General features: G+C 37.0%; 4 protein-coding genes across 5 annotated transcripts in view; 2 read left to right on the top strand and 2 right to left on the bottom strand.

Moving 5' to 3' along the window:
• Positions 1-3,696: 3,696 nt before the first annotated feature.
• Positions 3,697-16,992, bottom strand: LOC136822471 (sideroflexin-1-like). The gene is made up of 11 exons (XM_067078735.1): positions 16,755-16,992; positions 16,274-16,444; positions 14,399-14,497; positions 14,110-14,185; positions 13,670-13,755; positions 13,372-13,432; positions 6,612-6,678; positions 6,051-6,100; positions 5,649-5,698; positions 5,268-5,315; positions 3,697-4,108 (listed from the first exon to the last, which is right to left on the bottom strand). The coding sequence occupies exons 1-11, from the start codon at positions 16,925-16,927 to the stop codon at positions 4,015-4,017; spliced, it is 975 nt and encodes a 324-aa protein (XP_066934836.1). The 5' UTR covers positions 16,928-16,992; the 3' UTR covers positions 3,697-4,014.
• LOC136822491 (uncharacterized) lies at positions 7,398-11,710 on the top strand. The gene is made up of 3 exons (XM_067078758.1): positions 7,398-7,521; positions 7,718-7,927; positions 10,277-11,710. Exons 1-3 carry the CDS (start codon positions 7,398-7,400, stop codon positions 11,350-11,352), a joined length of 1,410 nt encoding a protein of 469 aa, XP_066934859.1. The 3' UTR covers positions 11,353-11,710.
• A 146-nt stretch (positions 16,993-17,138) lies between the features above and the next one.
• Positions 17,139-21,486, bottom strand: LOC136822472 (ataxin-3-like). The gene is made up of 2 exons (XM_067078736.1): positions 21,410-21,486; positions 17,139-18,346 (listed from the first exon to the last, which is right to left on the bottom strand). The coding sequence occupies exon 2, from the start codon at positions 18,344-18,346 to the stop codon at positions 17,468-17,470; it is 879 nt and encodes a 292-aa protein (XP_066934837.1). The 5' UTR covers positions 21,410-21,486; the 3' UTR covers positions 17,139-17,467.
• Positions 21,487-21,642: 156 nt separating this feature from the next.
• The window catches only part of LOC136822457 (E3 ubiquitin-protein ligase parkin-like), a 71,448-nt gene continuing 68,775 nt past the window's right edge, over positions 21,643-24,315 (top strand). For both annotated transcript variants that reach the window (XM_067078718.1, XM_067078719.1), the window contains exon 1: positions 21,643-21,783. The gene's annotated coding sequence lies outside the window, so the exon portion shown is untranslated. The remainder of the gene's footprint in view (positions 21,784-24,315) is intronic.

The raw sequence follows: 24,315 nt of genomic DNA on the forward strand, positions 1-24,315 counted from the left end.
TACAGTGCATCTCTAGTTTTTCCGACCCTTACAGTGCATTTTAAACATATTGGAAAGGTACCCTTAGCACCCGCACATACCCGTCGGTCCTTTTGCCCAGCTGCCCTCCCCCCTCGGGAACATGCTTCATCCTGAAACGCTTTCTCGTGTTTCCACCCCATTTTTCTTTCTACCAATATAAGTAAAATCTGACTTTTGTCCCAGTGACAAAATCAGTGTGTCTTTTGGGTATTTCACTCACTTTTTGTCCTGTGAAACAAAAAAAACCATGGGACACACATTTTTTTCTTGTGCTGGTGGAAAAGAGCATGTTGCATTGCACCAACACGTAGACTGGAGTCGTTTATAATGCATGTAATACTAATAATAAACACAAATAATGATACGGGCTTTAGTTTGTATAAACGACTGGAAGAATCCGGTGTTCCAGCCTTATAGATACCGGGCCTAGCTACGCAGAAACTTGCGTAGCGAAAAAACAATTTATCAAGCAACAGCAAACTTTCAAATTAAAATCAACTCAAATGTAACATTTTTAACACACAAATCCACACACATTTTATTTTCAAGAACTTTTTTCGAGCGGGAAAAAATTTTAATTGCGATATTGACACTTTTTTGTTTGTTTGGAGTTAGTGCACAAAGGTTTCTAGACGACTAAAATTTACTTTTTTGCTTTATTTCTAATATGTCTGAATTAGTCGTCTAGCTTGCTAGACTAACCAACACGAGAAAAACTTCTCGTGTCCCCATAAGCCTTTACTATGTGAGATTGTCATTAAAGGCCGAGGTAAACGATTCGAACATTCCATCCAACATGCCATTTTCTCTCTGTTGGACGGAATGTTGGAATCGTTTACTCGAATGTAAAAATCGGAAAGGAAGAAAATTATGTTGGAAGAAGGAAAAAAGTGTTGGGTGGGAGTTTGATCTGTTTGATCGCCATCAAACATTTTGTCCAACATTTACTTATTTTTTTCGTGTTGCGTTGGATCATGTTGGATTCGTTTACTCAGCTCACATCCAACATTTGAAAGAGAATGACGTCATTAGAAATAGAATCGAATGTTTTTTTGTCAAAAATTCGAAAAATCTCGTAACAAATTTAAAATGGTAGAGAAACTACTAACTCGAATGTTTTTTTTTCGGAAAATAAACCAAGGGGGGGGGCACTTAGTTTGATTCGCAAACCTCTATAGATATATCTCCTATATAGGATTTCTATAAGAAACTTTTTTCGCTAGAGGATGAGTAGAAGCCTAGGGGGCACTGAAATTAAGCGATCTATCGTAGAGGTGTAACCCTTTAAAGGTACGTTTTTCAGGCTTCCCAAAATGCACTGTATATGTGTAAAAAATGAGAACATAGTTTTTGTTGCAAAATTTTAGAAAATTTGACCATTTTTTGCTTTGAAATAGATATAAATAAATTTCAAGAAATTGCACCATAAGAGTCGATTTTTCGCCAGAATTTTCTCTGCATTTTAAAATTCCAATTGTTAGACTATAATTTTTGTCCGCTGAACAGCAGTAGTGGCACTGGTTACACTGGGTATAAAAATTCTCGCCATTTCTAATTTGAAAAGAATGAATTAAAAAAAGAATGAATGGCACATCCATGTTGGATGAAAATGATGTTGGCAATGACGAAACGACACCTTTCCAAAATTCATCCAACATTCGTCCAACATTTCAATTTCAATGTTGGATGAAATGTTGGATAAATTATTTTGAGTGCAACGATTTCCTCGTTTTGAAACCATTACCAAGGTGATAATATCCCTTGAAACTTTTAGTGTTATTTTTTCAATCTAGAGTGATTTCCTTTTTATACCAAAGCAATATTTTAAAAGCGAGGTAAGCGTAGCCCGGGGGCCACTTTTTGAAAGACTGGATACAATCATGGTCGTAATATTTGAAAAAAAGGGAAATTCACCGGCAAGTTTTGAAACCACAATCGATTTGTAAGTGTTCTAAAGTAGGGTCGGAAGGGTAGAGAATTAACTCTTGAGTTTTAACATGAGACTTAAGACTTACGTCCTTAGGATCTTCTGAGAATCCAAAAGTTCAAAAATGGTCCAATAAGGCTCATAATATAGCCTAGAGGTCTATAAACCCGCGGCAAATTGAAATATCCGATTAAATTTGAGAGCCCAAAATCGACTTTCTCGCCCAAACTACAAATTTCGAAAAACGAGGAAATAGGCTTAATTCTCAATAGATTTCGACCATGATTGTAGATAGAACTGATAAGTGGCCCGGTGTAATTTGGCGGACTCCATTTTTTGGCTCTGCTTGAGGTGGTATCAAATCCGTACCACTACATCCAGTCCCTATTTGGAGAAAAACAAACAGAAAATCATGGCCAATAGACCATTTCTTTCAAATTTTAGAGGTATTTTCTTGCTTTTATGTAAATTTTGAAAGCGAAAGTGAAATTTTCAAAATCATTAAGTTTACATTAAGACAGCTCAGGCTCATTTTCAGGTGGCTTCAGATAAATTAGATATGAAATCAAACTATAAGGGTCAGAAATGCGCTCGAAAAAATGCACTGTAAGGGTACCTTTTCACTGCTGAAGAGCTGCACTGTAAGGGTCCAATTTTGAAAACCAATTTTTGGCGGTACATGCCGTCGTTTAGTCCACGTCCATAGCTACGGTTTCGTTTCGCTCCGAATTGGTACATTAAAGTTTTGCGTCACTTCTAACCAATATAATGGCTTCATTTCCTTTTAGGAGCGGAACGGAACCGTTACGAGCGAACATGACCTTAGAAAGAGAGTGCCCTCCCCCAGGTCATGGGGACAAGGTTGAGTAAATATTCCATATTTAAATTAGGAGAAAGAATGCCCATACGTCTTAGCGTCTGCCAAGCAATCTCATTTCGAAGTGTTTCTAAATTTGGATTTAGGAATCTTTTTTAAAACAAAAATGAAACAGTCAATTGCATTCTATTCTCTATTCATTTCAATCTTTGTTTCATTCATACAAGTTAAAAAACTTTCCACTAATAGTTTATTGAGCCTGTTCATACGAGTCTCTAGTCGAAAAAGTTTTATTTTAATTGCTCCAAAGAGGCATGTGTATGAACTGATTCATTAAATTGGTAAAATGGTCTAAATCATAAGGAATAATTTTTTTGGTCTTTTAAAAATTAAAAAAATCTATAAAAACTAAACAAAATATGTTGCCGAGCAAAAGAGCTTAAAATTGTCAACGGCTAAAATTGTCAACGGCTAAAATTGTCAACGGCTAAAATTGTATTTTGTATAGTAGGGGGTCAACCTTTAGGATCCGTAGCATCTTTCGTGGGACTCAGCTGCGTGTAGTTAGTTCGAAAGTAGATAAGAAGAAGCCAAAAGACTGACGTTATAAGCGTTATACACTAAAATACGCAATAAATTGACGATTTTTCAAATATGAATATTTGGTACCATCGGATAGAGCATGAAATTTTGAGCAAAAAGATATACTACAACAAGTTTTGTACCCAAACATATACAGAATTACAGGCTTCCGAAGTTCAAAATTCTGCCCGTTAGTGTACGATTGACGTCAAATTTTGTCTAAAACGTAACAGCATTCACGGGATTCCGAACTTTAAATGGCTATTATCTTTTTGTGTACAAAACTGAACTTGAAAAAAATCACCAAAAAACTTATTAGGCTAGAACCAGTATAAAAACACTCAATTAAGAGTGGGTTGAAGTTAAAGTTTCAGATAAAATATTTGCTAAAAAAATTTTAAATACCTGATGGCTCGGTCACACACCATGCACACACTAGCGACTAATAAATACAAATGATATATAAGTTAATAATAAAATACAAAATAACAAAACAAAACAAACCTTCACACTCAGAGCCTTTTACAAAGCAAGAGCTGTTAAATCAACGTGTCTGTGTATGTCCAAAACTTTAATTTGAAAAACCTAACTACTTCTAGCTTTTTGCATCACACATAAAAGTCACCACAAATTTCCACCAGGGAGGGGCGGTTGAAGGGCGGAATCTTTACAATCCTTTGTTAAAATAGACTTTTGTCATGTCAGTCTTCTTCCGAATCATTTCTTGCGTTTCTGGTTCAAGTTTGTCAACACTGATCGAGCTGTGAAAAGGGGAGGAGAAAATGTATGAAGGACTAGTAGTACAACAATAAGTAACAAGGCTCTCCGTTTGTTAAATTTTGCAAATATTTCAGCTGTCAAAAGACGAGTCCCTTATTTTGCTCTAAATAGCCTGGTTTTAGTTTATGACTACCTTATCTTGGGTGGTATTTAAAGGTAAAATTTCCGGTGACAGGACAATTGTCCCCGGGTAATTTCCCCCTCCCACCCCGATGGAGCCACTTTTTGAGTTTTCATAATGAAGCTTAAAATTTCATTCACACAACTTCAAAATATATTCAAAAGATTCAGGAGATTCCAAACATAAGTTGTTTTATAAGAACATCATAGCGTCAGCCTGGGTTTAGGTCCCAGGCAAAAATTAGGTCCCCCCTGAGTTTTAAGTCCCCCCAAAGATTTATGAATTTTTTGTTAGCCCCCAGGACTTTTGACCGTAGACACTTTCAAAAACTTGATCCAGTAATAAAGGTTTTTCCAATGTAATTTGCATTCAGTTCTAAGTTAAAGATAAAACATTTTGCACATTTTTTATAAAAATATTGCGCCGCAGGGAAAAAATTTTCAGATTCATGAGCTTCAATTTGGGTGATTGAAGCCAACTATTAAGCTGAATTATTTTAGCCCCGATGTTAAGTGATGAGATTTTAGCTCCCCCCAATTACATAGGTCCCCCCCAAAAAAGTGGTGTACTTCCAGCCCCCTCCTTTTTTGGGGAAGATTTAGGGTGTAACCCCCCCCCCAACTAGCAGGGGGGCTGACGCTATGAACATTAAGACTAAAATTGAGTTTGAATTTCCAGCCAGCCCTGCAATTAGCCCTGCGTTTATTTAAATTCAACATGAGAGAATTGTATTGGGGGTTTTCAAATTTTATGGTTTGTGGCTTGAAAAATCCAAGAATATTGACAAATTGTAAACCATTTCACGAGGAGGACTTTTTGTGTAATTTATGCGTTTAAGACGACTCAGAAGACCCGATGAAGTCGGCGGTGACCACGGGAAGAGTTCTCTTTTCTCGTCAGCGTGGTCCTCTGGGTAGTGTGAGCCAAGTATTAAAGAGAAACTTCACCTCGTTTTTTGATAGTGGAAACAAAGGAAAATAGGCGAGGTTGATATTCTATAAATTATTCTAAAGACGTACCTGACTTGTGGGAAGATAGCACAGCAGAGTGGTGTTGCAAAGACCAACCTAAAAATTCAAGTTAACTTGTTTTGAGCATACTTTTGCGAGGTCAAAAAGAATACAAAAGGTAATAGCTTTGATATGTCATGATGGATGAGGACGCCTTCCCAAGAGATAGATCTATATCATCAGAGAATGAAACTGTTTCGCCACTTTTAATTGCAGAACTTCGTGCCCAAGACAGGGGCAATGGAAAGAGCTTGTGGTTAAAAGAAGTGCAAAGATCTCATTAGATTAAGTCACTCAGTCAATAAAAGTCAAGCCCGCTCAATCATCAATCTCAATTCAAAAAAATAAAAAACAATATAGGCCTTTCTTCGACATCAATTTAAAACTTACACTATGCCAACCAAACCGATTTGAATGGGACTTGCAAGCCATGGGCTTTTCTAAAATTAAAATGGTGAAAAAAAATATACTATATTTAATAAACAAAAAACGTAACGTAAAATAACAAGTTCAAAAAAAGTTTTTAATGAATACAAAATTGAAGAGGAAGTTCGTGGTCTCAGTTTTCAAGACCAACGAAGGGCATTCTTTCAAGTGGTGAGTGGTTTAACTCTTGGAATGCTGATTGAGGGTCAATAAAATGGCTTTTTGACGACGTGGTAAAAGGTTCCTACAGATTTGTTTGAGTCAGATTCTTTAGTCATATTTGAGGAAAACTTAACAAAACACGGCAAAAACGACTGCCATTTTGTTAAGGTTTAATAAATCCTTCGGTATTCGGTAAATTCTTACCTTCATAAATGCTTTCTTTTCCAAATGGTTCATAATGAGTGGGCAAAGAGCTGTATAATAAAAGTAAAAGAGATTTGTTAGGTAAGACTGAATGTGGTTTATATTTATTTTGTGTTTTGTACGTAATAAACAAACTGTAGTTTGTATAATAATGTTTTTTTAAATGCGAATTCTTTTTCGTTTCATTCTTCTAATTTTTTTTCTTATCATCCTTATTAAATCGTCTAGTGTGTAGCATGGAGAAGCAGGGCTACTTAGACTACACACTATGTTGGTGAGTAATATTCGACAATATAGTTTTCGGACCGTAATGTACGGAGTAAACAACAGGTGCTCTATTATAAAAAGGAATTTTCATTTTGAAAACAATATTGTTGGAATATTGCAAATCGAACTGACCATATATTGCGGACACCTTTTCAATATATTGCCTGACAATATATTGTGTAGTGTATGTAGCCCTTAATAGAGAGTAGAGGATATGAAAGAATTCGAAGTAGCAAAAGATAAGTTTGAAGGCAATCACAAAATCTTAATCAAGTAAACAATAGACAAGCTTACACATTCCAGGGGCAGCCATGACGATTCTTGAAACTACCGTCATACCAACCGCATTCTTGGCTGCAATCTGAAAGAAAAGGGAGCACTTTTAAGAAACCCAATAAAGCACCACAGCCAGGAGATCTATTGACAATTCTATACGGTGAAGCGTATATTGATCTTTTCTAGCTGCATAAATGAATCATTGTTTAAATTTAAATGCTACCGGGTGCGCCACAAAAAAGTTTCCCTCTTTGAAACTAATTTTCTCGAAATCTAAAAATGTTAAAAGAACCATTCCTATTTCGTTGGAAAGAACAAAGATAAAATTAAATTTCGATGGGTCATTAATTAATTTCGATTCATTAGATCAAAAGTTATGCGCAATTGAATTAAAAAAGTTACTTTCAGAAAGTGCTCGAAATCGTTAAAAATAGACCTATCAAATTTTTATTTTAAATTTGGCAATTACAATAGCCTTTACATGATTAACATTATTTTTCAGTAACTAAACACATAAATGTTGAAACTGAAGGGTCGAAAGGGTTTAAAATCTTCATCAAAATCAATTTAATTTACTTTTATCGCAGTTTCGGGCAAAGGCGTGAAATTATGGTTAGTGGCGGTAGACAAGAGACCGCCCGCGACTCTCCCTAGTCCTCTCGTTCCGGTGTTTATTCGACCCAGACCTCGCGTGGTTTCTTCTTCTTCGACCCTGCTCTTCGGTCGTGAGTTTTCTTCTTACTTATTAAAAATTTACTATTTACAAGAAATTATTAGTTTAACGAAGACATATATTCTACAACAATGCCTACAAAGAAGTCCAACGCAAACGAACACACCGACCGTGACCACTCCATAGCCGACTGGGGGAAATCATCCATCACTGGTTTAAGAAACAAACTCAAAGAGCTGCAACTCTCACATGTTGGTAAGAAAATCGAACTACAAACACGATTATTTGAACATTTCAACCCTCCTACCGACACTACCAACATCCAGCTATCAGACGTATTAGAGGAATTCCGATCAATGAGAACCGAATTAGATACACTTAAGAACAACATTCATAATAATAACAACATTAATAAAACTACTCAAAACAATCTAATCACCTCCGTCGAAAGTCCGACACACGTCAATTTCGAGACTGGACAAAGTCGAGACCCAATTACACCGAATCAAAACAACCCAACACTTACTCAGCAAAAAAAACAGAAACAAGAATTCTGCCATTCTCATAACAAATGACGAACAAGATGAGCCCTATATCGAAGAACAGCAAAATGTTTTTGGTTTTGACCTTCAACAAAGCTTATCACAACAACCAACACAAGGTACATTTAATTATAGTAATCCCTACAGCCCACCAGGTCTTAAAACTACCACCCTAAACAAGATAAAGAAACATGAGTACGTTGATTTCGACGACATATTGCCCCCTCCACCCTCAACCAATTGCAGCAACGAGCTACTGGGTTTCCAACTCGACGATAACAACAATCTCTATCTCAAGCCGAACCAAACAAAATCAAAAATCCGTGACTATCCTTCCTGGATCTGTGCCTGGAACACATACTGCCAAGCCTATCTACACTACCACCCTGATATGCATTTCAAACTCTTCAGCTATTTTAAGAACATTGCCACCATAGCCAGGAAACACAAGTTTGAAAGTGTTTACCTGTACGACAATGCACTTCGTCATACCCTAGCAGCTCAACATTCGCTCCCCACCGACTTGCGCACAGCTTCATGGTGCAAAACCAATGACGAACTATTCAATATTTACTTACGCGAAACCTTATTACCATCATGCTATCACTGCCACTCATTCGGGCACTACGCATCCTCCTGCCCATACAAAACAAACTCTAGATCATCTGTCAAACACAATCCCTACAGCTACGTAGCAGAAAAACAGTTTCGGAATGACTCCCATCATCCACAACAAACCGCATTCTCTAGGAATGGAACCAACAACACACGTCAACCAACTAATGCCACAAATCTAAATGCGGATCTGCGGACGAACAATCAACTCGGTTTTTGCAATAAACCCCCTTGCCAATACCGCCATATCTGCAACAAATGCTACACAGCAGGTCACCCCGGCAACAAATGTTTCTCAGCAGCATCCTCAACCCGTACATCATTCAGACCTACGTCCGGCTAATCCCTTACCAAATGGCATCATAACTCCTGTAAGTATAGATAATCTTTCACTAGCCTTAGTAGGTCATCCGGACCAGGAACTTTGTAATTATTTAATCAATGGACTGACTAACGGCTTTAACATTGGTTACCATGGCCCTCATTCACCATCCCTACAAAAAAACCTACGGTCAGCCTTAGAGCACGAAGAGGCAGTCACTACAGCTATCTGCAAAGAACTACAACGAAAACACACTTCTGGGCCATTCCGGGAACCACCAATACAAAATCTACATTGCTCGCCGCTGGGCTCGCGAGAAAAAAAAGATGGAACAAGACGACTAATTATGGACCTTTCCCAACCACTTGGCGAGTCAATTAATGAAGGCATCCCCAAGGAGGACTTCCTAGTCAAATATGCTAGCTTTGACCAGGCTACAGAACTTGTATATAAAATGGGAAAGGACTGTTTGATGACAAAAATTGACATCCAGCACGCATTCCGCCTCCTTCCCGTCCATCCATCCCAATGGGTATTACTTGGCATTCACTGGCAGGACATGTACTTTGTCGACACTCGCTTACCTTTTGGATTACGTTCATCACCAGCAATATTTACATCATTTGCAGACACAGTACATTGGATCCTTCAGAATAAATACGATCTTACTGAATCGACACATTACTCTGACGATTTCCTACTTGTTCATCAACCCACAATATCAATAGCCAACAATGAGATTGGAACTGCGCTATCAGCTTTTCATCACCTCGGAATCCCAACTGCGGATGATAAGACTGAAGGCCCTTCTCGTCAGATAACCTACTTGGGGATTGAAATAGATTCAGCAGAGCAAATTATTCGCATACCTGAGGATAAGTATATTGAACTGATAGATTCACTGCCATTCTGGACATCACGTCGAAAATGTACTAAAAAAGAACTGTTATCTCTAATTGGGAAACTCTCATTTGTTTGCAAGGTTGTTAGACCTGGTCGCATTTTTCTACGCCGACTCATAGACACGGCAACATCAGTCACAAAATTGCATCATCATATTACTTTAAACAGCGAGGCACGTGCAGACATCAAATGGTGGATTGACTTCCTCCCGTCCTGGAACAAATCATCCATTATTCCTGACCCATTCACCATACTCTCCAGTGACATCAGACTCAACACGGATGCTTCAAACATTGGTCTCGGGGCGATCTATGAAAACTCCTGGATCCAAGCAGCTTGGCCCACGCAGTTTACCAACGTACAATATGACATTGATTTTAAAGAACTCTTTACAATTGTCATCGCAACTAAGACCTGGGGGCATAACTGGGCCGGGAAACGTATTGTGTTCTTAACAGACAATCTCCCAATCACTCAGATCTGGCAGGCTGGCTCTACGAAATCACCCCTACTCATGACCCTCATTCGAACATTATACTTAACTGCGGCTAGACTTCAATGTTTCATCTCTTTTAAACATGTATATGGCCTTGATAACCCTATAGCTGATGCTATTTCTCGTTTCCAGGACGTAAGATTCCGGCAGCTAGCACCATCAGCAGACGCACATCCAACACCGCTACCATCCAACGCTTGGGAAGTCTAACCATCGAGAGACTAACCACAAAAATGCATCATCTCATGGCTAACACCCTGGCCCCAAGCACCAACGAACAATACAAACGATGCACTACCAACTACTCCAACTTCTGCCAACATTTCCACCTACAAACATTCCCATTAACCGAGGAAGTACTAATGCTTTACACCACTTTTCTCTCGGAATATTCGTCATACAACAACATCAAAATGCACTTATCAGCACTAAAGTTCCACGATATTCGATATTGTTATCACACACAACTGCCACCGCTTCCACGACTATACCTCCTCATACGCAGCATAAAACGCACCCAGGGCCCGCAATACAAAAAACCCAAACGGCAACCCATCACAGTTGAACTACTTACTCAGATTTACAAATACCTGCTAAATTCAGAATATTGCACCTTTGACCGACAAATGCTATGGACCGCCTGTACAACAGCATTCTTTGGCTTCCTACGCTCATCAGAATACCTCTCACCATCCTCGCATAAGTTTGAACCAACCACTACATTATTATACAATGACATCACCGTAATGACATCCATGGCCCTGGTCAACATAAAAGCATCAAAAACAGACCCCTTCCGCCAAGGCTGCGTCATACGCCTGTGTCCCACCAGTCACCCAATATGTCCTGTTCGTAACCTAAAGGACCTCTGCCGGATGCATCCGAAAAAATCCGGACCTCTCTTCGCATTTTCAAACGGTTCGTTTCTAACTAGGCGCAGATTCAACCAGTTCCTTCACACTATTCTTCATAATACCAAAACACATCCGATCTCAACCCACTCCTTCAGAATAGGAGCCGCCACAACAGCAGCAGCAGCAGGACTACCAAGCTGGCTAATTAAGCAACTTGGTAGATGGAACAGCACTTGTTTTGAGACTTACATTCGTATCCCAGATAAAACCATCAGGCAAACAGGACAATTATTGTGTCGAACTAAAACCCTTGGGCATGGACTGTGGAATCCAGATGCACCTCAGCAACAATAGCCTTTCTAGTATTTATTATATTATTTGCATCTACCTCGTCGGATTCAAGCGTACAATTATGCCCTATTTACATCTCTACTGTGCTCTACTGCGTCGGCACTTCTAGCACTTACTAGTCACTTACTACTCGACGTCCTTTTTCATTCGGGCCTACTCCTCGTGCATCATTTAGCCATACGACTATATCTAGGTACTCACATTCTGCGGTAGCCTGTTTTTTTTCATATAGTATATTTCAATGGTATACTTACGTTCTTATTTTAGCATATAGTTATCATATCAGAATCGCTCTTTATACTCAAGTATTTTCTATATACATCCGTAATATTAGTATTTACTCAACTTATTAATTACTCCACGTTAACAAGTTTGTTTTCTTTCGGCATCCCACACACTAGTTCGTCTAGTAATGTTCTTCCCTCCCTGTAGGTGTGGCATTGGGGTCGCTCTTTGGCCGTTCCTTTATTTGGCGGTTGGTCACATGATTGTGACGCCTAGATTCTCTTCCTAGGGCCTATGTTAGCCTTTGTACTTACGGGGCCTCTGTATTACACATGCCGACCGAGTACCGTATCTGATAGCCTTTGTACTTACGGGGCCTCTGTATCCTGCATGCCGACCGAGTACCCACATGTTTAGTCGCCTGTTAGCCTTGGTACTTACGGGGCCTCTGTCATATGCCGACCGTGTGTACCTTACTTTCCTATAGGAGTGACCCCAATATATCCGCCACACTTGTATATAGCAATAAGCCTACATTGACATGGAATATATAATCTCAGGGTCAACGGACTCATTCTCGTCTCCATTTCTTGTCTCCCGCCCACTAATCGCAGTTTCGGGCAAAGGCGTGAAATTATGGTTAGTGGCGGTAGACAAGAGACCGCCCGCGACTCTCCCTAGTCCTCTCGTTCCGGTGTTTATTCGACCCAGACCTCGCGTGGTTTCTTCTTCTTCGACCCTGCTCTTCGGTCGTGAGTTTTCTTCCCCACCTTCCCACCCTTTCACAATTTTCTCGGGTCCCTCCTATGTCGCGGTTGGTCACATGATTGTGACGCCTAGATTCTCTTCCTAGGGCCTATGTTAGCCTTTGTACTTACGGGGCCTCTGTATTACACATGCCGACCGAGTACCGTATCTGATAGCCTTTGTACTTACGGGGCCTCTGTATCCTGCATGCCGACCGAGTACCCACATGTTTAGTCGCCTGTTAGCCTTGGTACTTACGGGGCCTCTGTCATATGCCGACCGTGTACCTTACTTTCCTATAGGAGTGACCCCAATATATCCGCCACACTTGTATATAGCAATAAGCCTACATTGACATGGAATATATAATCTCAGGGTCAACGGACTCATTCTCGTCTCCATTTCTTGTCTCCCGCCCACTAACCAAAATTTTCCTCAGGTTTTTGGCGCTAGACTGGATAAAGTCTATGTAAGACTGGATCTACCTCGAAACCCATTTTTGATGTATTTTTATGAATTTTACCAGATTTTTTGGCCTTTTTCGACGAATTTTCTTCTTTTCATTGAAATTTAATCTTCCTTTATAATAAAAAAAGGTCATTTAGACAGATAATTATCATTTTTAATGACTGAAACGAAAATATGATGCATCATGTAATTATGCTTCTGTTTAATTTGATAGGTCGATTTTTAAAGTTTTCGATCACTTTCTGAAAGTAACTTTTTTATTCAATTGAGCATAACTTTCGATCTAATGAACCGAATTTAATAAATGACCCGTCAAAATTTAAGTTTATCTTTCTTCTTTCCAATGGAATAGGAATGGTTCTTTTAAAATTTTCAGATTTCGAGAAAATAAGTTTTAAAGAAAGAAACTTTTTTGTGGCGCACCCGGTATTTCTAAAGGCATGTTGTTTACGTGATGGTTTTAGACTGATGTTTTTAGACTTTGAAGACAAAATTTTTCTTGGTAAAGGCGTATGGAATACCCAATTTAATCTATCTTCCTTGATCCTGTTTCCATAGAATAATTGATGGATGTAAGTATACCTTAGATTCTCCGACTTTGTTACCATCAGCGTCCAAAACAGGGATACCGTGTAACAACTCTCTAAAAAAGAAGAATCATAATGAAAATGAAAACAACATTTCAAATCTTCAGTTTAGTTTCACTTATTGTCCTACTGCCCCACCACAAGTTAGTGTGGAGTGAATCAAGGCCCAGACAAATTGGATTTTTTATCAAAAAAAGTATTTACAACCTTACATTAACGTAACATAAGTTGTTTACGAGTAGATTCTGTCATCCAAAAAAGGTATTTTGTTTTTCAGCTTTAAAATAATATACCTTTGTCTCATGAGAGGAATATTGACACAATTAGCAGAGGCGACTGCAGCGAATGGAACGAAACGTCCAACAATTGGTGGAAAGTTCTACAAAATGAAAAGAGATTGAAAATAGTTAAAATAAAGAAAAATTTACCATTCTTTACGTTTATTAAAAAATTGATAACCGAGTGATGCTAAAGCCAGCCCTACGCCATGTTAAAACCTTTATTCAGTCCTTTGTTTAGTTCATATAGTTACGAGACGTTTCGTCCTGAATCTCGTAAAGTAAGTAGTAAATATTCGACTCTATATGCTGTATATGTAACTCCCGATTGATATACCTCTTGTTTCTTGGAAACATTCTGTATTTCAATATGAAACTGAGCAATTAGATTGTTGGACTCGAAATAAAATTATGTTTAAGAATTCAAAATAAAATAACATATGAAAATGGGGTACCTTGACAAGGGTGTTCAACCCAAGGGCGACAGTCAGAGCAGCACCAGTGGCAGAGCAATAAGCTTTCAGTAACATGCTAAAAAGAGAAGTAGGTTAAGTTTACTTATCATACTATCAAGTCAAAAACAACAAAAATCAGTTTCTAGATCCGCCGCTAAGAAAGAATAGAACGTAAGATTCAATTGAAAATTTGTCAAAATTTAGATCATGTTTGGCAAATTTTCTTCCGTTGTTTTCAATAATAAAACATGAGTTAAGAAAAAAAACAAGGAAAAGAGTTCACGAATACTTAGTTGAGAGTTCCGCATCTCCACTTCGATTGGTGTAATTGACCAGGGCATTGAAAGACTGATTCACCCATTGCCAAAAAATGACGGCAGGAGTTGTCCTGAAGAAAATTGAAATCAAACAAAAGAGAAATTCAACTAACATCAATTCTGAATAGTAAAGTTTACTTTCTCATTTTAGACCAGAACCCATACGTGAAATCGTCTTTTAAAATAAACACATTAGGTAAAATTATTAGGTTTATTGTTAAACAAGTTAAATAGGTCACGAAAATTACATTAATCTAAACTTAGTCCCATGGAGGTATAAAGAAACAGGAGAAGTATGCTATTGTAACCATGCTCGCCCCACGATTAAAAAAATTACGAGGTATGCATGCTCATAATCTCATATGTGCATTTTTAATGAGCTCTTTTGTTGATAGGTGAAATCAAGGATTTATTATACACTGGATATACAAGTAACAGATTTTTGCCGATTTCTCGTGTACTAGCTATGTCCGCAGTAATGATATTATTGTTCACTCTCCTTCCCTCATTAAATGATTTTTCGAAGCATTTTTATTGCATTTCTTATCGACAATCACTCATCCAATTCCCAAAAGAGACTTAAAACCTTCCTGTGAGAGTCAGATTCTTCCACTTAATTGCTAATTATAAGTCGTTATGACGTATCAAGCTGTGAGAAAGATGCAAAAGACGTGTTGTGTATAAGAAATTTAATGTTGACACCAACTTCAACCTCAAAAGAACCACCTTGCCACCACGTGCCTCCAAAAGATTTTTATACCACAGTGGAGCAAAGACACTCAAGTCTTACGTATGTTAATTTCAGCTCTTCTGAGGACAGTCTTGGAAAGATATTTCCAATTAAAAATTTCGTGTCACTATAAGAATTTTGTCTGAATTTATTGTCTAATGATGTTTTTCTCACATTAGATTTCACAAATGTATCCAGTTTGGAATGCTAGCCTTACTTTCAAACTTTTTTTTCTACAAATGTACAAAAAGAAAGAGCTAGAGAACTTTTTAAAAATAAGTCTGATAAACATTTTTAAAAATTAGACATCTTCGAGCCGCCATGACAGTTGTCCTTTGCGGACAAAGCTAGAACATCAATTGTTTTCTGAAACAAAGGAAATACAATGGTCGCTCTCCATCGTTTTATGAGTCGTTTATCCAGTGTATAATAAATCTTTGGTGAGATCTTATTGGCTAACTTAAGTGTTGGAAATAAGATGAGACGAGATTCATTGTTTCTGACATTGGTGTAAGAAAATATTTGGACTAAAAAAGGGCCTGTAAACTTTGCAATCCTTCATCAAATGACAAGATTTTTCGATCAACATTTTCTTCAAGGTGAACCCTATTGCTTAATACTTTCCTCCAAAATTCTCCAGCGACTTTTTGTCTACAAATTTGGTCTGAAATTGTGTGTGCTTATAAAGAACTTTTTATTTTCTGGCTAGAGAAAATATCTTTTTAAAACAAAATTTAATGGATGCCAAAATTGAACGCAAACTTATTTCGTGGAGCTAAATTTTATTTTATTCTCGTATATTAGAAGGCTAGAAATCTTCGATGCTGATAGTAAGAATGTTCAGAACAGACTTGAGTTCTACTAAAAAGTCGTATTTCGTCGGGCGAGCCTAGAATTTCTTTTGATTTATTACATAAAAGAAATCAAAAGACTTCAACGACCAATTGCCGACAAATGCATCTCCTGTCTTTCTTTATACCTCTATGTTAGTCCCAAGGTTTGATTAAGCGTCAAGTACCATTTACTATCCTAAGACCTGGTTTTGGGTTTAAGCCACAGCTATCCACACCATAGCTAAATAACCTTTATCTTTACAGTCAGGCTAAAAAAAACTTACTTATAGAAAGTGAGCATAGCACCAGTTATCATCATGTTCATTGGTACTTGAGCTGACATTCGTCCTGGCAAGAATTGAAGATTGCCAGTGTCTGGGTGGTATGCAGAATCAAACAATTTCTTGGCTTGCCATACATCTTCATCTGACGTTTCTTTAGGCTCAAGACCAAGTCTATGAAAAAAGATTGAAAAAATTAAAAATTTAATTCGCTTAGTTCTTTATCTGAGAATTTAAATGAACAATTATTAACACCAAACTGTCTGTGCAGTCTATTTCAATAAAATTACTAGCACATACAGGCACATAAATATGACTTTTGTATGTATTTTACAATGACTGATGGCAAGCCAATTTCGGAGAAGATAAAAATATAAACAACCACTCAGTTAATTGGTTTAAAAGACAAGCCTTTATCAAGGAAAAACGACTGAAAGAAGCCAATAACAACAAACTATTATGATAAAGCTGTCAACAAAAGTACCTGTATTGCTCGACAAGCTTTTTTGCAGCTTCAAGTTGTGCGGCAGTGGCTAAAACATTCCTTGGATCAGTCACATTGAGAAAATGTTTAGCACGTCCTTCAAAAGTTTTTTGATCCCACCTTGGTTTATCCAATACTAATCTTCCATCGGCATCTTTAGGAGCTTCTGCCATAGTAAGTCACTACTCAATGGAAAATTTTGGATTTACTTTTGATTTATATTTATTTAGTTTGAGCTGCAAAATGAAAATAATATTTGAAAGGATTTGAGAGGAATAATTTTGGAAAGATTACTCTCGAAAAAGACAAAAGTGAAATATGAAAATTAACAGGGTTTGAGCTAGGTTTGAAAGATTTTTTGCTTTACAAGAGAGTTTTCAAGAATTTAAACTAACAAGAAAGTTTTATTGATGTATAAGAAAACTAAAAGTATGATATTAAACGTATTTACAAAAGAATTTGTCATATAAAATACTATTCTTTTTACACTATGGTTCAATAATAACAACAATAACAAACTTTTTTACAGGTGCCCTTTTTTGTTCTTAGATTGAAATAGGAATAAATAAAGATCAAGAGTTACCAAAATTCTTCTATCTAGACAAACTGATACTTCTGACAAACTGGATGAGGCTGCAAGTTTAATTTCAGATGAGAAAAACAAAAAAAAATAAACGGAAAAATAAAGAAACGTGTTTCGTGTTCAAGTTGGTTTATACATTTTCCATGGACATTTGCATTGCTATTTTCATCATTTCTTCCTCAGTCAGCTCATTATCCTCTGTAGGTTTCTTGGCACTACCTGGATTTTCTGAAGGAAGATTATCAGAAACACTCACTGTACCACTAGGAGGTGTAGAGGTGTCTTTGTCAGGTTGTTGTTGTTTGTTTAGAAAGAAATTTAATCTTTTATTTCTAACGTCCTCGACATCAACTGGTTTTGCTGGCGTTGTGTCAACTTCTTCAACCTGTTTTTCAGTCTTTTTGTTTGCTGGTTTTTTACGGAATGTATCTTCAAATGCTCTAAATTCAGCCTGGGTTACATTATGGTGTTGTAAATATAAGTTAGCTTCACAGTCCGGTAATTTGCCTTTGATTACAAAAATGGAATATCCTTCTTGCTGTAATTGTGCTAGCAATAAACTTAAATATGTATCTGAAACAAGTTCTGGGCACATTTTAACAGAATTCAAATTAAACCATTGTTTTCCAAACTTCCTAATAGTCAGCCAGTGATTCGACTGGTTACAAATGTACGCATTTTCTGCTAAAGGATTCCGTCTAGTTTCAGCAGCAGCTTGACTATTAAACTGCATCATTTGAAGTCCCCATAATTCAAGTGCTTTACAAATAACCTGTATTGAAAAATATCCACTGTCATCATAATTTGATGATGGTTGTTGAAGGAAAGCTAAATATTCTGGTGAATTTACATTTCCACCCATTGCCATTGTTTGACGTTCTGCTTCATCCAGCTCTCGAGCAATTGATGATAAGCTAACTGCATCAAAGTAAGCCCCCTGTAGCAGTGAATTCAAACAGTGCTGAGCACATAGCGAGCCTTCTTGTTTTTCATGAAATATCTTTTCCATCTGAAATAAAGGAGATGACCAATTGTTACAAAGAGCAATTCAATAAGTAATTAAGTCTGCAACCGGAGGCGACCAGAAGGCTCCTCTTTTGATAGCTATCTACCGGAGGGTAGAGGAGGGCGCCACACTTTCTCTCTGGATTGGTCTACTTACCCTTGATCCTTCTCTCAATTGCTGTGCATCAATCAGAGAGGCATAAATTACCATTTTGAGAATCTTTGGTATGACTTGGCTGGGGATTGAACCGACAACCTTGCTCACCGTACAGGCCATTTTTCATGCCCCTCTTGAAATTCTTAAAATATTGGTAAAAACAGCCTTTTTAGTTGAAAAATACTGGGAAAAATGCCCTTTTTGGCCACCAACGGACGCTGCCTTGCCTTTATAAAATATGGCCTGCCATAGTTGGATACTCTACCACTGCACTACGGTTGCTAATTCAATAAACTTGCATAGTTAATCAACAATGATAAGATATCAATCATTTGTGTCCTTTGAAGCAATAAAAATTCAGATAAAATCTGACAGAGAAAAAAGATTTTTTTTTGAAGAAGGCATGTAAAGTTCAGGCCAACACTCTACTGAGACAAACAAACTATTCCCAATCTTATTTACTCTCAGGTACCTAATAGCAGGGGGGTTTGGAATAAGCAGGGGGGTTGGAATAAAAATATCCTGGGTGAAAAACTTTTTGCAAATATATACACATTTCCCGTAATTCGTAAAACTAATGCGCGCGCATTATTTTGATGCTCTCCACCGTTTGGTCGAGATGGTGGGGAAGCTGTGAAAGAAGATATTGTTTTATTTTGTATATTGCTCAAAAACTGCGGGGTTTCATGCTTGGTAACATTTAAATTCCAAATCAGCACCCTCAAATTGACTAGGAAACATACCAGGCGTAGTTAATCGATATAATCGATAATCTTCAGTAATCGATAATTAATCGATAAGTAGTCGATGGATTAGATATCGATTAACCGATAGAATCGATAAGTAATCAGACCTTCAAAAAATCTTGAGTATCGATCAGCGATCGATTATTTCCAAGCTATCGATTACTAATCGATCACATATCGACTACATACAACCTATCGATTACTTATCAATCATGTATCGATTGTTAACAATCATTGATTACTTATCGTTCGTGCATTGATTACTTATCAATTATTTACTTATCTTCGATCACAATTTTTATTAATTTAATGAAGTATAATCAATAAACAATCGATGACAAAATTGATCGATAAATAATCGAGCTTTGAAAAAATCTTGAGTATTGATTACCTATCGATTCTATCGGTTAATCGATATCTAATCCATAGATTACTTATCGATTATTTATCGATTACTCAAGATTATCGATTATATCGATTAACTACACTTTGGCTCACTGGCCACGGCCTATCTACCATTTTTGTTTTGATTTAACTTTGTATTTTAATGACCCAGCCAGGTCTTTCATTTGAGGGCTATACATGTTAACCTCCACTGATGTAAGTTACCCAATCTCACGGTAAGTGTCAAGGGGTGGTGGTCCTTTTGAAAAATTTCAAAATGCAGTTAATACACATAGTGTTGTGTATTAACTGCTTGCCCCCCCTGGCCAGAATAATCAACAAACAGTCCCATGTTTCGACCAATCGTCCCAAGTTAGGCAGTTAGCCACACTAGGAAATCTAGCTTTCAGAAAAAACAACATCAGTCATCTACAGGATCTATTTGCAACAACAAGGATGAGAGTTACCTGAATCAAGTTGGCAAGACAATTAATTAAAACTTGAAAATTTGAAACAAAATAAAACGTGCAGCAGCCAAAATCAACCAACCATTTGTCATTCAATTTCCGAGACAGCGCTTCGAGTTTTAAGGCTTTGTTTATACGCTAAAGTAAAAAAATTTCTGCACATGTAAATGGGTCAGTGTTTGAAGTCCGGCAAAATTTCCGGGAAGTAGCCTATCTGGCGGTGCACGGGTCTAGGTGGGTTCCGTCTCCCCCATAGATCTTTTTCTTGGGAAGTTGATCTTCAAATTAGTTTTCAAGGTTGGCTTGGCTCAAATTTTTTCATCTATGGCTCAAATTTTAGGCAATTTTTCATAGTTTTTGAAAATGTTAATTTCATCAAAAAGCGCCGGGTTATTTTTTCATAAATCCCTTTAGAAGTTTTGTGGCTAATTTTTTGCTGGCGAGTCAAATAAATGATATAGCGCTTTCGCAGCAATAATCTTTGATATGCATTTTGGCGGGACGCTAGTGTGACTAACTGTTAGGCCTCAGGGTATGGATGCCCCAATGAAGGCTTTCGGTCTTTTATTGTGACTCTCGAGCTCCAACCCTAACCCTAACTAATAATAACCAAACCCCTGGCTAGGTCTGCAGGTATTTTTTTGCTGCGACAAAAATGCTCTTTATCAAATTTGCCGAGGCAAAACAGCATTTCGCCGTGGCATTTTTTTGTTTATTGAAGTTTGACTTGAGAAAATCCTATACAGATATGTCATCATCCAAAGTACTAGACGTCTCCTATATTATCAGAAAACAAAGAACTTAAACGATTCGGCACTTTTGAAGTTTCTTTGATTTTATATTTATTAACATTTGACAGAAAATTTACCGTGGCAAAATTTTGCCGCAGCAAACAAGGAATAATCAAATTTACGGCAGCTTTTACCAGCAATTCCCAGGGCTGTCTGGAATTTCGATTGCATTTATTCAGGTTGATTTTTTATGACTTCTAATGGTACTTTTTCTAACGAGTTTGATTACTCTGTTCTCACACTTATGTCTTTTTTTTTCGCGTCCTTTTCCGTGATTACTTTTATTTATATTTTTAAAGACAGGAAGAAGGCATATTGATGTAACTGCCTGGTCCTGGTGGTGTGGCGTGGGGTGGCGGTGGATGATATCGAATCGTCTGTGCAGCTGCCAACCCTTTGAGAAGGGGATAATATTTAATTCAGAACAGTCTCTTTTTTTTTTCTCTATATAAATTCAAAATATGAAACATCCCTTTCTTACCAATTTGTCAAATAATCTACTTCAAATTGAAAAGTTGATACCTTTTGTCTGTTTGCTGGTTTGTCTGGGTCACGGTCACTTCCTGTCGAAATTGTCTTCAAAATGACGCTTAGCTAAAAATTCAGCTGCTAATTCTCAATCATAATTTTTAGAGAATCTATAGATTTAGTCAATTTAGCCTAAAGAGAATTAGTAGTCTAGTCTAGCTACACCTCTATTGAGTGACTTGTAGCTTTTGAAAATACCGATATGGGTAAAGTAAACTAAATTCGCAAATTCAACTTTTTTATGTCCGCTTCACTTTCGCTTTCGTCAAAATTCAAACCAGAAAATAATAAAAATATGTGTAAAACACTGTAAAACAGACTAATGCACTTATTAAAGTAACACCAGGAAGGAAAGAAATCATAAGCAGGTAACAGCTTTAACCTTTTTTGTTATCCTCTTTTCTATATATTGAAAATGGCATGTGTAGCACTGTCTATCTATCTATCTATCTATATATTTAACCCAGACGTTTGCGCTCGATAGAGGATCGATCATCGGAACGGCTTGATGACGGATCGATATGTGATCGATGGATTACTTAACGATCCGGATAGGAGATTGATAGAGGATCGATACTCAATATTTTTTTAAGCTTATGATTAGTTATCGATTATTTATCGATCTATCATCGATCTTTTATCGATCTTATCGACCCTATTGACTCATACTCGATTTATGATCGATAAAAAATCGACTAACAATCGATGACGAATCGGTTAACGATCGATGATGGATCAACGAAGGATTGATACTCAAGACTTTTTAATGGCTGAATCTTCCATCGATCTCCTATCCGGATCGTTAAGTAATCCATCGATCACATATCGATCCGTCATCGAGCCGTTCCGATGATCGATCCTATCGAGCGCGGACGTCTGGATTTAAGTAGTAACAAAACATATATGTTCGTTAGGCAGTTACATCAATATGCCTTCTTACCTGTCTTTAAAAATATAAATAAAAGTAATCACGAAAAAGGACGCGAAAAAAAAAGACATATATAAGTGTGAGAACAGGGTAATCAAACTCGTTAGAAAAAGTACCATTAGAAGTCATAAAAAATCAACCTGAATAAATGCAATCGAAATTCCAGAGAACTTCATAATTCCCCAAACAACATTACATTACTATGTCAAACTCCCATTACATAAATTTTACAATTACGTCAGAGTAGACTACGCTCGCCACCGAAGAGGTTTATTTGGAAAGGGTAATTACATTTTATTGTTCGCTTCTTTTTTAAAGATTGGCCGGGTTGGAAAAGTATGAATTTCTTTGTACATATTTTACCTACCCCAAATATTTATCTATCTATCTATCTATATATTTAAGTAACATTAGGCCCGTAGGCCCATTTTCGCTACATATAAAATACAAGATTGTTTAATAAAATAATTTTATTCATAAATATCAATAAATATTAAAATCATTCTAAAAGTCAGGGGGCTAGCAAGAAAAGGGGGGTGATAAGTGTGTCCAAGCTTGGAAAGTGTAAGACTAAGAGATTAAAGTTATGAGATTATTTATGAGTTTGGTTAAATTGAATGCTAAGAAGTAATATAGTTGTGAATTTTAGGTGGGTAATGATAAAATACTATAAAATATTATAATGTATCTTCATTAATTAACGTTATTAGAAATATTAAATAATTTATTTTTAGCATTAGCTATACAATCAAAATTTATTTTTCAACAACTCTTCTAACAGTTTTGTTTTAAATGAATCTTCAGATGTTATAGTTCGAATTTGTTTTGGTAATTTATTCCAATATTTGGTCACAGTGGGAACAAATGAGTTTGAGTAAGCAAGAATTCTCCCTAATTTTTGTTGGAAATTGTTTCCATCTCTTGAATGCTTTGGCAAAATTGTCATAGGAATTGCAATGTTTTTGTTGATAATTTTGTGAAGCATCATAATGCTGGCAATTTTGCGATGTTGTTCAGTTGATATCCACAGATAAAAAAATTCACTCCATTAAGAATTAGTGAATAAGTCTAAGTTTAAGTAAAAAGTACAAAAAGAACGGTAGATGCTGTGAAATCCGGCAAATACAGCACAAACAGGGTTGCGATCAACCTGACACTCTAGAGAAGTGTGAAGTTCATTGTTCAACACACTTAACCACATTGCAAGAGCACACACAGAGGGGAAGTATCAAAATCAGACTGGTTACGATCCAACAGACCAACAATTGATTTCAGACAAATAAGAAGACGTGATATAATTGACTGATTGAGGTCTTGGCAAATAACCTTGGACCGGCTGTACGTGAGATTGGACCCACGTGCAGCTGAGCAGGTACCTCTTAAATATTTTACATCGTATTGATTCATCTATTCTACTCTTAAATATGAATGCTTTACGAATGATAGCTATTGTCATAACCTGTTGGCAGTTTACTAGCTGTGAAATATCACTAACCAAAGACAACTCATTGCTTTGTTGCAAAATTATATCTAAGAATGAAATCTCGCTGTTTTCCTTTGCATTTATTTACCAGGAACAGCGTAACCACCCTCACACAATCCATACCAGTGGCTTGTTACAACAATTATTGTTGATCATCAGTGGAACAGTTGAACTGAATCCTGGTCCAACCTCAAATCTGAAATATCCATGCGGTGAATGCAAGAAAGCTGTATATTCTGGAGCCTCCATCGCCTGTGACTCCTGTGACCAATGGTTCCATCTAAATTGCACATCTATGTGTCATCAAATATATGAATGTCACGAGAAAGAAGAAAGTCTAGAGTGGCTTTGTCGAAATTGTGCGCTTAAAGACATTTCAAATAGTTTATTTGACAGTTCAATATCATCCAACAGCTCATCAGGCAGTAACGACAGCAGCATACCCAAAAAGAAAGCTAAACGTCTCCGTATCTCAGTATGCAATTTCGA

The sequence above is a fragment of the Clytia hemisphaerica genome, unplaced genomic scaffold (assembly GCF_902728285.1).
Source record: "Clytia hemisphaerica strain Z4C2 unplaced genomic scaffold, Clytia hemisphaerica genome assembly, whole genome shotgun sequence".
NCBI lineage: Eukaryota > Metazoa > Cnidaria > Hydrozoa > Leptothecata > Clytiidae > Clytia > Clytia hemisphaerica.